Source organism: Mastacembelus armatus, chromosome 19, assembly GCF_900324485.2.
Source record: "Mastacembelus armatus chromosome 19, fMasArm1.2, whole genome shotgun sequence".
In the NCBI taxonomy this organism is placed as follows: domain Eukaryota; kingdom Metazoa; phylum Chordata; class Actinopteri; order Synbranchiformes; family Mastacembelidae; genus Mastacembelus; species Mastacembelus armatus.
In genome coordinates this window covers 12,651,736-12,665,294 of record NC_046651.1, presented here as the reverse complement: position 1 = coordinate 12,665,294, position 13,559 = coordinate 12,651,736, and the positions used below count along the sequence as shown (strand labels likewise).

The 13,559-nt window shown below is 41.0% G+C and overlaps 2 protein-coding genes across 2 annotated transcripts; both read left to right on the top strand.

Moving 5' to 3' along the window:
* The first annotated feature begins 8,773 nt into the window (after positions 1-8,773).
* crygmxl2 (crystallin, gamma MX, like 2) lies at positions 8,774-10,325 on the top strand. Its single transcript, XM_026315392.1, has 3 exons — positions 8,774-8,782; positions 9,337-9,579; positions 10,050-10,325. Exons 1-3 carry the CDS (start codon positions 8,774-8,776, stop codon positions 10,323-10,325), a joined length of 528 nt encoding a protein of 175 aa, XP_026171177.1.
* Positions 10,326-10,836: 511 nt separating this feature from the next.
* Positions 10,837-12,237, top strand: crygmx (crystallin, gamma MX). Its single transcript, XM_026316090.1, has 3 exons — positions 10,837-10,845; positions 11,413-11,679; positions 11,962-12,237. Exons 1-3 carry the CDS (start codon positions 10,837-10,839, stop codon positions 12,235-12,237), a joined length of 552 nt encoding a protein of 183 aa, XP_026171875.1.
* Positions 12,238-13,559: the final 1,322 nt, after the last annotated feature.

The following is a 13,559-nucleotide window of genomic DNA, read 5'->3' as shown; positions in this document are numbered from 1 at the left end:
AAACAGCAGGCATGTTTTCTTTTAAAAAGATACCAGCAGAAGGAAAAGCCTAACCTTTCAGTGAGTGAGTGGAAGTCACTCATCCCATCATGTGCAGTACTGCACACAAGCAACACCCTTGCTCTTTACAAGGCTTACACTGTCCCCTCTGATTTAAATCTATAGGTGCTGATACAAGTTTCCTATGATGGAAACAGATGGACCTGAACAAATATTAAATTCCAGGGAATGATGTGCTACAGAGAGCCGAGAGGATAACCTCTGACACGCACATTTTACCTGATGTATGCAGAATATGTGGGAACAAAACATTTATTAATTTTATTACAAGTAACCTTCTGAGAACTTAACAAAACAAGCTTTTTCCTCAATCCATGATCACTTTTACATCTAAAAGTGCTCCCAGGTCTTTTTGCAGCACCCCTCACATCTCAGTGTGCCCTGTGCAGATTGCATGTTCTAATCATTGGCTCAGACTGATAGAACAGCTTGCTCAACACTGGGTGTACACTTGTGTTTTGGTGTTTCTAGTTCCTGTGGCTGATGTTCAACTCCCTTCACAACGAGAAGCAATTGTACGAAAAGGAAGATGGGACGACAATGTCCTTGATTTTCAAAGCGGTGAGACTTGTTAATGCCCTCATTTTCATGTACACCACAGAATCAGTCATTACTGCTCTATTGCACCGTTCAAACAAACTTCTGCATAACTTTCACATGAACCTACATTTCTATTCTCATTATTTTTGATTTTATTCACAGAATGTCTCTTTGTGCTTTGTGCTCGCTGTGCAGGCAGGTCAGAGATCAGGCTGGAGCTGGCAGGGATTCAGTGTCTTGCTCAAAGACACTTGAGCAGCCTGGGTGCTTGCTACTGTGGGACTCGAGCCCAGCTACACTGCCCTGCAACCCCAACACTGACGGTCGAGATGAATCTCCAAGAATTTCTTGCACTTTTGTTCTTGGATTGTTTTACAAGGCATTCGGTAATCAATGAGTTTTATCTCCAAATATCTGGCAATGCTTAAGGTGACCTGAAGCTGAGGGAAAATAACAGCCACATACAGAACTCACAATAGAGGGAATAAAAAACCTTTTAACAATAAACTTCCCAATAAACAATAATGCTGGATTTGTACTTTGTTGTGTATTACTTAAGAATAAAATGTGTTGCTGGAAATGAAGCCAGTGTAGGAGAAAAGGATGGAGTTGCCACTGTCCATCTATGAGGACATGGTGAGTCTTCAGTGTTAATCAAAAACACATATCACTTCCTTATAGCTACATGAATTTAATTTTTAGAGTATAGAATTCCTTCCAACTTTGAATACGCTGAAAACTTCATTGTAAAGCAGGTTGATTTTTGTATTCAAGGTGGCCAGCAGCAGCTGACAAGGCCACAAACATCACATCTCCATTTAAAAACAAAGGCGAGGCCAGGATAAAGTCGGCACTTTGGAATTTCTCTGCACTGAAGGGAGGTGATAATGAACATTAATATGTACAGCAGCTATACAACTCTTGCTGTGCTGCCTTTGCTGTCCTGTTGAGAGGGTGTCTAAGCAGTGCACCATCAATGACAGAGAACAAAGCTGAAAAAAATATCAAGTCTTTTTCCACAACTGCTCGCCTTGCTCTGCCTTAAGATGAATCTAATTTGGTCTTTATTGAGAAATGGGTAAGAGCAGTTTTGTTTTATTTATGTATGTTTTTTCCTCCTCTGCTCCTTTCCTTTGTTGCTTCTCCTCGGCTGCTTCTGACAAAAGACAGCCAGCCTGCCAAGCCCGGTGTTGCTCTGGGACGAACCTGTCAATCACTCCTGACGGCACTCTGACAACATGTATGTTAAAATTTCAAACGGGACTCAAAGGCAGCACGTGACAGCCAAGCCTTTGAAAGTGGCTGTAGCGCTCGGCGACAGCCAGTAGAGTATGGGTGGAAAACAAACTAGAAAACAACAGTGCGGAGGGAAAAGAGAGAGTCAGAGACAGAGATGGGAAGAAAAAAAAAGTTAAAAGCAAAACAGTGAGGAATGTGGGTCTTGATGATGGGAACTGGCATTAGATTCTCCCTTGGTGTATCATTGTTTTTTAATTTGGCTGAAATTCTCAAGTGGAGCTTTGAGTCTTCCAGGGACTCAGCAGAGGGCCCGTTCTCGCCGCAGTCCAGGGACAGCAGTGCCTCTCTCCTGCTCCTCTGAGGCCGCCCTCAGATCAAGCCAAGCATCTTATGCATCTCACTACCCTATCCTTCAACACAAAACAACTGTGCACAAATGTTAATAACATTCTTGACTCCCTCTTGCATACATTCACTTCATGGTTGTGCAATTAATTCCCAGTAGAAATGGAAACCAGCATTTGCCACCGAGAGAAACCCATAGAATTCGTAAATCTAAGATGTGCAGGCTTCCAATATTGACAGCACAACAGACAACTCAAATTAGATATTTATGTCCTGAATGCACCAGAATTAAATCTTTTTATCATGCAGTGTGTCCACAAACCTTCGCTTATAGCAAACAAACAGCATATGGCGCACAATGTGCACACACAAGCTTGAGGATGTACTTTTAAATGATCACCCAGCACAACACACGGACCACCACCACCTCTTCAACATGGCTAAATGAACAATGTAAACGGGGTACAACACAAAGGCCCAGGCTGTGCCAGACCCTATGGGAGAACTGCCATCTCTGCTGTCCTGCAGTTTGTGCACTGATCCTTCAGACAGCATCCACATCTGCAGTTCAAAAACACACACACTGGCTTGAAACTGCTACAAAGCTAACTGTTCATTGTTCAAGACTTTGTTTGGCCGTGCTCTGCGTGCATTTGTTTGAGTGTGTGTCTAGTGTGAGTTTGTTTGAAACTAGCATTCTAGAAGCAACTCTAAAGCTACAGAGTGTGTGTCTGTTTGAGAGGAACAAATGTATGTGCTGCTTCTACAAACAAGTGGGCAGCCAGCATGTGTGCTGGGACACGGGTCACATCAGCCTGTTAGTGATTGTGTGTGTTTTGTTTTTGTTTTTTTTTACTTCTCCCTTGATAAAAACTATGTCTGAGCACAGATAGGCTGCAGTACAGACAGGAGCCATGGAACTGTACCACATGAATGTATGCCACTGTCTAACTCAAGCCTAAATACATGTGTACACATGTGTCCAAGCTTACTTTAAAACATATGCACGCAAGCAAACAAACACATAGAAGCTGCTCACAGATATGCCTGTGGTTTAAAGAAATCAAAACCAGCCATCCTGCAGGAAGTCAATGCTTTGGCTTCTAGTGCCCTCTAGTGCTTGGAACTACCTGGCAAATGAACTGGGACATCTCCTGAAACTGTCAAACTGTGCAGACAAACTGAGAGCTATTAAAATGTAGTAGTGCAATACAAAGAGCAAATATACTACAAATATTGCTCAGAGTGTGTATAAAACTAATAAAAAATGGTTTATTTATGTATTTGAAAATAAAACAATTTCCTTATAAATCTTGGAGTCACATCCAATTAGGCAAAGGGTTTAAAAAGTCAGCCATGAATTTTGATTAAACTACCAAAAGACCTAAATTTGACTATATACCAGAACTATGTTATTTCTTTCACAATGTGTTTTGCCATCATCATTACTATTTGAACAATTACATAGCCCACTATTTTTCATAGTTGAAAAAAAATCCATTTGATTCGAACTGACTTTGAATTACTGAAAGATGCTATTTTAAACAATGTTCTTTTAAAGAAAAAAAAATAACTCTACAAAAAGAAGCTGCTATAAAATAATATTACCAGCCTGTCTTATATGTATAGTGTCATCAAACTGCTTTACAAAAATATGAATCAAACTAATTTGCATAAATACATAGTTTTTATTTTATTTTCAGCCCCTCAGAAAGGGCTGCTGTTCTAGATTACTGCAACATTTCTAAACATTTTTTATTTATTCTTAAGAAGTTACCAGCAGCAAAACAAACAATTAAACTGCACACACAGTAATATCACAACTAGATGAAATTGAACCTATTTTAAATATACTTCTGACAAATATAAACATGAAATGCATTCTATTATCATATTTTGTCGTGTATTATTAAATGTGGTGCACCAAGTAACATCTCAAGGTGCCTTAGACAACAGGCAACATTTTACGCATAAAATGTGACTTGTCCCATCACATAAATGAGTAACATCACATGTTGTCTTCCATGTGTTTATCTCCTGAAATCATTAATTCCTTCAATCACTGAATATTTATTGCAGCCAATTTTGTGCAAAAAGCATTACTGCATGTCAGCTCATGAAACTGACAAAAAAAATAAACTTTTTGTTTAATATATAAAGATGTGTTTTATATTAGAGAAAAATCTTAAATAAATCATAAAATCAAACTGCATATTAAACAAACACAAAAATCCAAATCCAAATCTTGACACATGGGAAGCCAATATAACCTAACATATTTAGGCCAACTAAGGTCACAGCCTTTGAGCTGCCTCCATGTGAGAAGTCTTATCCACTGCTTAATTTAGTATAATAAGGAAGGATTTTTGTAAATCATATGCGTGTATTTTTTGCACAAGTATGATAGATCTGGCAGAGGTGGGATTTGAGAGGCACCTCAAAGCTATGATTATCCTGAGTGTCTCTGCCCAATGATGTTACCTGCTGGGACAGCAGCACTGCTCCTCTAAATAAATTGCAAGTGGCCTTGGGCAATAAGAGGAACCTTCCTTTGATCTGCCTGACTGCCAACGAGGAAAATGTGCAGACAGTCAATCAAGCTCTTAGGGCTCTGCAACAATGGAGCCGACCCCAGTTTATTATTTATTTTTTAAATTGGTGTATTTCATTATCACAAGGTGTCTACTTGCTAGGGTAGTAGGAGGGGGTGGGGTAGCGGGGGGCAACATGATCAATAATTGATATGCGGTGTGAAAAAGCTGATTTGCTGCCTCTCCTCTGGTGCACTTGTCACTAGTTGTTGTCAGAACACATTTGCTTTGATGACAAATTTGAAGAAGTGAACAACAGCATCACATCTGATTACAAATTTAGTGAGTGGTGAAAGACAGGGGCCCCCTCTCGCTGAGGCTCTGTTTATTCAGGGCGCTCAGGAGGAATGACTACCAGGCTCTGAGGTGAGTTATAGTCTTGTAAGCAAGGAGATGAGAGGGGGGTTGAACTTTTTTGTCATGTGTCAGTAAACAGCGTGACTTGTTTGAAAGGCACCTGGATTACAGGGTGAAAAGTTGCTCTTTAAACCTTTAAAGCTTTGGGGCATGGGAGACATGCCACGTCAAAACAGAGTGTGGAGATGAGGAGTGAGAGCAACTAAAAGCCATCACTCCCCCAGGTGTCTGCTGAGAGACAAAGGAGTTGTCCTGCTTTTTCACAGAGTTTGGGTCATATTGTATGGTGCAGCATCTCAAATCGATTTAGTCAAAAAAAAAAAAAATGCATGAATCATTTGAACAGTCCAGGATCCCTGAAAGACAGCCTGTACTGACATGAAAAATCCACGATAAACAAGAATTTGTGTGTTGCAAAATAACTTCGAAACTTTTCATTTCTGAACGCAAGACCAAAAAAAAAAAAAAAAAAAAAAAAAAGAGGTGTTACCTAAATCTAGTAAATTAAAAACTATTTCTACGAAGGATGTTAAGTGATATTAGCATGTTCACTGTGGTACCACTGTCAAATCTAATTTAGTGGAAAAACTGCATTCACTGTAAACAGATAAGACTTATAAACCAAGTAAAACATTGGACATAAATAATCACCTGCAGGTCATCACAATCAAATCCGAGAAAGATTTATGGTGAGTTCACTGCAAGTGTAGTTCTTAATTATGGTAACCATGTATGGAGTTGAGATTTGCCACAAACTTTAAAACTAAATTCTGATGGGGAACAGTTCAACACAAATCTGAGAGAAGAAAAGACCAAACAACATATAAAAACTCAACATAATTGACAGCTGCATCCATTTGCTTAGTCCAAGCCCCCTCCTCTTGCTTTTCCACTCTGTTCTTCCAACACCATTTCCTCTTTTAATTATCCCGCAGCAAAAAGATGGAGCACATCAGACACATCGCGGTAAATCCTGGCCCTGGCACAGGCTCATAGCGCCTCCTGCGTCTGGCAATCCCGATAGAGCCTGCGCGCTGGCATTGACAGAGAGGCAGGATGCCTGGAGATTTTCTGACAGAAAGAATGGAGAGGATGATCTCTCAGCAAAAGTGAGGTCCTCATTCTCCTCCCGGCGTGGAAGGCTTTTTGGCGAGCGCTTTCCGATCGTACCACATTTTCAGCACGAGATTAGCCAGTTCTCAGGAGCAAAACTCACATAGACCCCTTGTTTACATTTCAGTACCATAGTGTTTTTATAATGGCCGTCCAGTAGACAAGCACATTTATGGCACTGCAAGCATGGCTGCTCTCATATCTCTCCCTACAACATTTTAGGGGTGAGACTTGTTGTATATAGAAGGGTCAGAGAGACCATGGTTTGGATTAAGGGAGTGTGATTTGTTCTAAATTGAGAGAACTCTCCTCTCACCTGAAATGTGTTTTACTGAGTGAACTACACATTAACATTCTAATTAGGTATCAGCCACATGAATGGGTCTTTCTTTTGGAAGCCGAATAGATAAAAAAAGGTTGCAAGTTAACTAGTACTGGGGCTGCTATCTGTCAAAGTTTCTCCCATCTCTGTGGTGTGCACATCAGTCAAAGAGGTCCCCAACTGACAGTCCTTCTGCAGGCTAATAGTGTCGTCATGTCCCACGCGATTACACAGATTTCACAATGAGATCCTCGGACACAATGGAGCTGCAAATTTAGCCCTTAACTCTGTTCCCTTCTCCTTTCCTTTTCTTCCATCATTCTGAGATGAAGAGTGGAATGCTCCACAGTGGGTAGCTTTCTTCTCTTCCAGGGGGAACTGAAAAAGCAGGCAAGGGCCTTTGTGATGTTGCTTTCCCTTCAGGGTGGGGAAAAGATGTCTTGTAGCACAGCTAAAGATGATCATTTGAGACTCTGTGAAACAATGTTCCCCTCTGGAAGCCACAGAGACAATGAGAGAGCCAAGGTCCCAGTTAATGGGTTAGGGTTAGCTGATGTTCCTCAGTGATGAAAACGAGAAGAATAATAATCGTGGTTGCAGCAATGAGATCATTTTTATTTTTCTTGGTTTAGACATTTTATTGCACCTTAGTTACCTGGTCAGAGGTCAAACTGAGCAGCAGCCTTGGAGCTGGTGAAATCCCACTCAGACACCTCAGCACAGCACATTCTCACTACTGTATCCCAACAAGTATGGTTTTCCTGTCATTCTGCTGCCCTCTTGCATCAAGACCAGGTAAAAAGCTTTTACATTTAATAGGCATGATGAAAGAAAACGTTAATCTATGAATGAACACAAGAGGAAAATCTAAAGATTTGTTTATTATATATTCTGCTAAAAACCCTTCCTCCTGGAGTAAATATCTGCTTCAAAAACTCACAAAACAAAACAACATCCCATCTGATAATCTGCCACAATTACACTGCACTGTGTGATGAAAGGATATCAATGATCTACTTATGTCATAGAAAAAGAGTGCAGCTTCAAACAGGAAACCTATTGAAGCCTATGAGAGTTTCAAGTCAATGAATGATCAAAGAAACAAAAGCTTATCAACGCTGTTCCTTAAAACTGAAACAGTGTCATGTGGCTGTGGATAGACTACCACAGTAGCATGCCCAGGAACATAATGGCTATTGTGTTTTCTGAAAACATTTGCCTTTTTACACAGTTGAAGCTGCAAAATGCACACAGTGGAGAGGGGGCACAGGCTCTTTATCCTGATGAAAGGCTAAAGGATGAGACTGACCTTTCTGGCATCAGCTGGGCTTTGGGAACATAATACATGGCAGCTACTCTTTCTGGCCTTTTCCCCTTCAGCTCAGGGCTATGCTTACAAGCCAAAGACTCAAGTCCAAACATCTATCATTTTATACAAAGACTCAAACACAGATGCCCAAACCCCTCCTTTTATATCACACACACACACACACACACACACACACACACGGAGCAGTTCTGTCTGTACATCTGCAAACAGACCAGTCCCGTCTGGCATCACAGTACAACTGCAGGCTATGGAAGCTAAAAGAAACAACAGATCACTGTAGATTACATCAACACAAAAGCTTGACTCAGTCCATGGAATCAGAAACACTTCCCTTTAACAGGAATTGAACAACAATTACATTGTGACCCACACCACTTAGGAAACACACAATCCAAACTGACTTAACCTGGGATTGGATGTTAAGTAACTAACTATTTTTCTACCAAAGCAAAACATGACATATAAATCACCACCTCACTAGGTATTAGTTCAGAGAGTACCCCCAGAAATGACCTTACACACTGCACAATTCAAAGGCTTTGTTGTTGGGGGGGCCACATACCTAAAGGGCCTTTGTGTGATATTTCAAAAGGCTGCATCACAAGGTCATGGTAAAACAAGGGTCATGCAAGCACAGAATAGCACTTGTATAGTGTTCATTTTTGTGAGGGGGTGTCAATTCTATAGGTAAACTCTAGCAGAAAGGAGGTAAGTTACCCGTGGGCAATCAGACAAAGAGAACAGTAGTTGGCTTCTGAAAAGGTAAAGAGTAGTAGTCCCTGACGTGTCAGAGGCCTCATGGTCAGTGGGAGAGTATAAAATGACCTGAAAGTGTGTTTAGGGCTATGAAGCGCACACATCCACAGCCCTGCAACCATGGGAAAGGTATGAGCTCACACACAACTATGGCAGCAGGTTTGACAAACATATGGTGGAGGAAAACTGCATGATTTGGGAGCTTGTGTCAAAAAATTAAAATGCAGCAGATTGGAAGAGGTAGCAAAAGGATGAATTTAAGTAAAGTATGTTATCTATAAAAAGCTAAAACCCATTTTGCAGCCAAAAGACACACCTAGAGCTCTTTAAAATGGCAGCTGAAGATGACCAGTTAAACTGTATTCAAATAGAGCTGATTCTTTGTATTTCTACATCAACAATTTCTGGCTTTCTAAACTTGAGAATTGTGTCTATTTTGTCCATGTAGAACATACAATATTATTTAAAGTCTTCAAATAAAACTCAGCTGAAACAATAGTTTCAATTTCATTTGGTTTAAACTCTAAATAATAGGCAAGCGTAAAGCAGACTGGAGAGGTTTGTGCACACATAGGACTATGAAAAAGTAACTTAGTTTGTTCAAGGGAGAGCAGTGTCCCCTACAGTCCACTCATGAGTATCACAGTCATACTAATGGTACATGCCTCTCTCTCCCTTTCAAGATAATCTTCTATGAAGGCCGCAACTTCCAGGGCCGCCACTGGGAGTGCAGCAGTGACTGCATGGACACCTTCAGGCATTTCAACTGCTGCAACTCCATCCGTGTCAGCGGTGGACACTGGGTGGCCTATGAGAAGCCTTACTACATGGGTTACCAGTACATCCTTGGCCCTGGCGAGTATCCAGACTACCACTGCTGGATGGGCTTCAACAATTGCATCCGCTCTTGCCAGATGTTCCCCCCTGTAAGTCAATCAAACAGACAGATAGGATTGGTACACCCCCACACCCCACCCCTCACCTGGTACATCAAATGCCGCTTTAGAAATGGATGTCAATCACCTCCCTTTTGATGTCATTTACACATACTCAGGCAGGTCATAGCATAAAAGTGTTGCAAGGCCCACAAGGAGACCCAGTCAACCTTTAAAAAGAATATGATACACCCCCCCAAGACTCAGTGCCTTCATTCTAATTCTGTTAGTCATATAGAGGGTTTCTCTGTGTAAGGGGTGTTGGGCTGGTGGGGTCCAATTCTGTCATGTTGCAAAAGAGTTGTTGCTCATTCTCATCTGTAGTTACTTCAAGAAACCAAGTAGTACAAGTACTCACTTGAATTTAAAGTTGAAGAGATGAGCTGAGAACAACATGCTCTCTAGGGTGCACACCTACCAAAACAGCATAATAATCATTACTCATTTCTTTTTCTTCACAGTATAGAGGGTCCTACAGGATGAGAATCTATAATCGGCCTGACATGATGGGACATTCAATGGAGTTCATGGATGACTGCCCCAATGTGTATGAGCGCTTCCGCTACAGGGACATATACTCCTGCAACATCATGGAGGGTTACTGGATCTTCTATGAGCACCCTAACTACAGGGGACGGCAGTATTTCCTCAGGCCTGGAGAGTACAGAGCCTCTGGTGACTGGGGCTGCCACAACCCCATGGTGGGCTCATTCAGGAGAATGAGGACTCTCATGTAAACTCAAATGAACATTAAATACTTGACTTTCAAATGACAACAATGTCTATTGTGAGCTTATTTCAACATGCAACATATAAACAGGAGTCTGAAATACAAAAACAATAGATTTGCTTCCTCCATAGTGTGTATCTTCAATCCATGAAGCCTACTGCTGCAAAATGATATCTGTCATGTCAAATACCTACTGAAACACACCAACCTTCTGTCTTTGCTGTCCTGTCTACCCTCACAGTCTGCATGCAGCTTTCATGCCAATAAAGGCAGATGTTGCAACTCTTATTGTAGCCATTTGAGAAAGTGCAGTTGTATAGTATTTTTCACAGACAGAGCTTTGACAGAGACAAAGCAGCTGATGCAGCTAGCCAGCCCTATAGTGTTCTGCAGTTTATAGAGTGCACTGTGCTGACACGACAATGCTTTGTTTCACATTTGCAAAGCCCTGATCCCAGCAGGGTCTATAAAAAGGTCTGGTACAGTCCAGCATCTGGTCTGGTCTGAACACAGTTACAATGGGCAAGGTAAGTGTATAATTTTTACTATATGTAACGGAAACTCTAAAATTTGATATGCAGTGTATTCATGGTTTGCATCTATGGTGTAAATAAGTCTAAAATAGATTCAGAATTCAGAAATGCTGCAAAGGCACATATAATAATTGCTCAACAAATGTTGGTAAAATTTTTAATAAATGTAATGAAATAACATTTTATGCCTTGAGAGCAAAATATTACAATTATTCAACTGAGCTTACAATCTTTCTGTGAAAATAGTCAAGAACTTAATACAAAGCCTTGAAGACTATTTCTCTTCCTTAAAACATATCACATTGGAGTTTCATTCAACTTCACTTCTGGTACCATTTGGGACATGTTTTCATATTCACTTAAGCTGATCTATTCCAAAGTTCTTCACTCAATCTTTCTATACCAAAACTTTGTTAGATAAAGCTAACTTTTTAAGCTTGACTCAGAATACTAAATGCAATGGTTATAAAAACCATGTAGATGAAAATATTGAGGTTAATGTTTTATTGCTGGTGAGAGTCTGAACAAGTGGAGGACAGTGTATCAGCCCTGTGGTGATAGTGCTCACTCATCTGTCATGTGCAGATTATCTTCTACGAAGACAGGAACTTCCAGGGTCGTCACTACGAGTGCAGTAGTGACTGTCCCGAGATGCAAAACTACTTCAGTCGCTGTAACTCCATAAGAGTGGAGAGCGGATGCTGGGTGGCCTATGAGAAGCCCAATTATGCCGGCTACCAATACATGCTGCACAAGGGCGAGTACCCTGACTATCAACGCTGGGCAGGCTTCAATGACTGTATCCGCTCCTGCCGTATGGTGCCACCTGTGAGTATTAAGCGAGAGCTTAAATGTTATTCTGTAAAAGTGCAACTTTAACTCTAAAGCCTAATCCCATTTCCCTACTTGGAGCTAGTACCTGTGGTTTTTGAATATCTCTTTATGATTTGATCTATAACTGCACTAAAATAAACAACTGCATCAAGTCAGAAGGGATAATAATTTGCATCAAATTGCCATGTCATTCTATATTACTGTGGTAATACTACAAGGTACACAGATATTTATCTTCAATGGCAGTATCACCTCATTCTCTGAATTCCTATCTAGTATAATGGGAGCTACAGGATGAAGATCTTTGAGAGGTCTGACTTTGCAGGCCAGAATCTGGAGCTAATGGAAGACTGCCCAGATCTGCATGAGCGCTTCCACACCCGTGACATCTCCTCTGTCAACGTCATGGAAGGTTACTGGATGCTGCATGAACACCCCAATTACAGGGGGCGTCAGTACTTCCTGCGGCCTGGAGAGTACAGGAGGCACAGCGAGTGGGGGAGCCCCAGCCCTACTATCGGCTCTCTGAGACGTGTCACTGAGATCAACTGATTCCCAGCTTTTTTTTTGTCTTTCTTTTATTGACCATTATTGACCCCCACTGTTAAACTTTCCTTCCTGTTCACCCGTTGTTCCCCTAATACCAACACTGCTTCTGTGTGGTCACAACACTGTTGTGTCCAAACCTTAAATCTCTCAGAAGAAAAAACAAAACCCTTTTATGATGAGGGTTGTGGCGTGTAGGATGACCTGGTTTTGTTGGGATGGTTTGCATTGATGGGTAAAGTTCACCTCCAGCTCCAGCAAGGAGTGCTCACAGCAAACAGTGATATTCTTTTTTGCTTTGGTCATCTCTTAGCAAAAACAGTTTGCTTCACCAGTCCCCAACCCCCTGTCCTACTGGAATCACAATAAACGAAAACTTGAAACTAAATGCAGCCTTTGGTAATTTTCGATTGACTGCTACAGCTGTCACTATCAAAAGATCAGGGAGACACGGCTTGTCATAAATCTGAGGGATATTTTTCTCTTTAGTGTGGTGATTGAACTTTAGTTTCAACAGGCCACAGAGTTAGATGTAGATGTATAATCACTGAGGTCCTAGTAAGACCAAGAGTTTCTACAGTTTGCCGCGATATCGCCATTCAACATACACAAAGAAAAATTATCAAGGAAACAGAAGCTTATTCTTTGAAGCTCAATATTAAAGACACAAAAAAAGAGTGTCTGAGGGTGAGCATGTAGAAGTTTTTATGAGATCACATGGTACAGAGTAAGCGCTTTGGGTCCATGAAAGATGCCCATATTAGATCCACATCACAGGGCCAGTGCCAACTCAAAGAGATGGAGTCAAAGTGGCCTGGTATTAGCCCCGAGCATCAAGCTCTCTCAGAACAAAAAACAAAACCCAGTCCATATCCCTGCTCATGCATTTTTCATCAGCCCAAGATACTGAACCCTTTCAGAAATAAATATCAATTATTGAAATTGTTAATTAGATAGTGCGTAATTGGTGAAGATACACATGAATAAATAACTTTGACCATTAATTATTGATTTAAAAAAATTTGAAGCCCAGCGGGGAGGGCATTTGAGAGTCTCTTAAGATCAAGAACAACAAGAACTATGAGTTTTGGCCTTGAGTAATGTCCAATTAAGGGATTGTCATCTTTGCTGTACAAGTCCAATGCTTTGCCCTCATCATCTTTCTTATATAAGTGGACAACAATACCCAGCAGACAACAGGACGAAAACAGGGTGCAACATAGGATCTGATCAGCTGGGATCTGGGGTCAATACCAGATAAAACACAAGGTTAAATGTAAAAGTTACAAGGCCTCAACTGTAACTGGAAGTTAATTTAAGGCCATGGC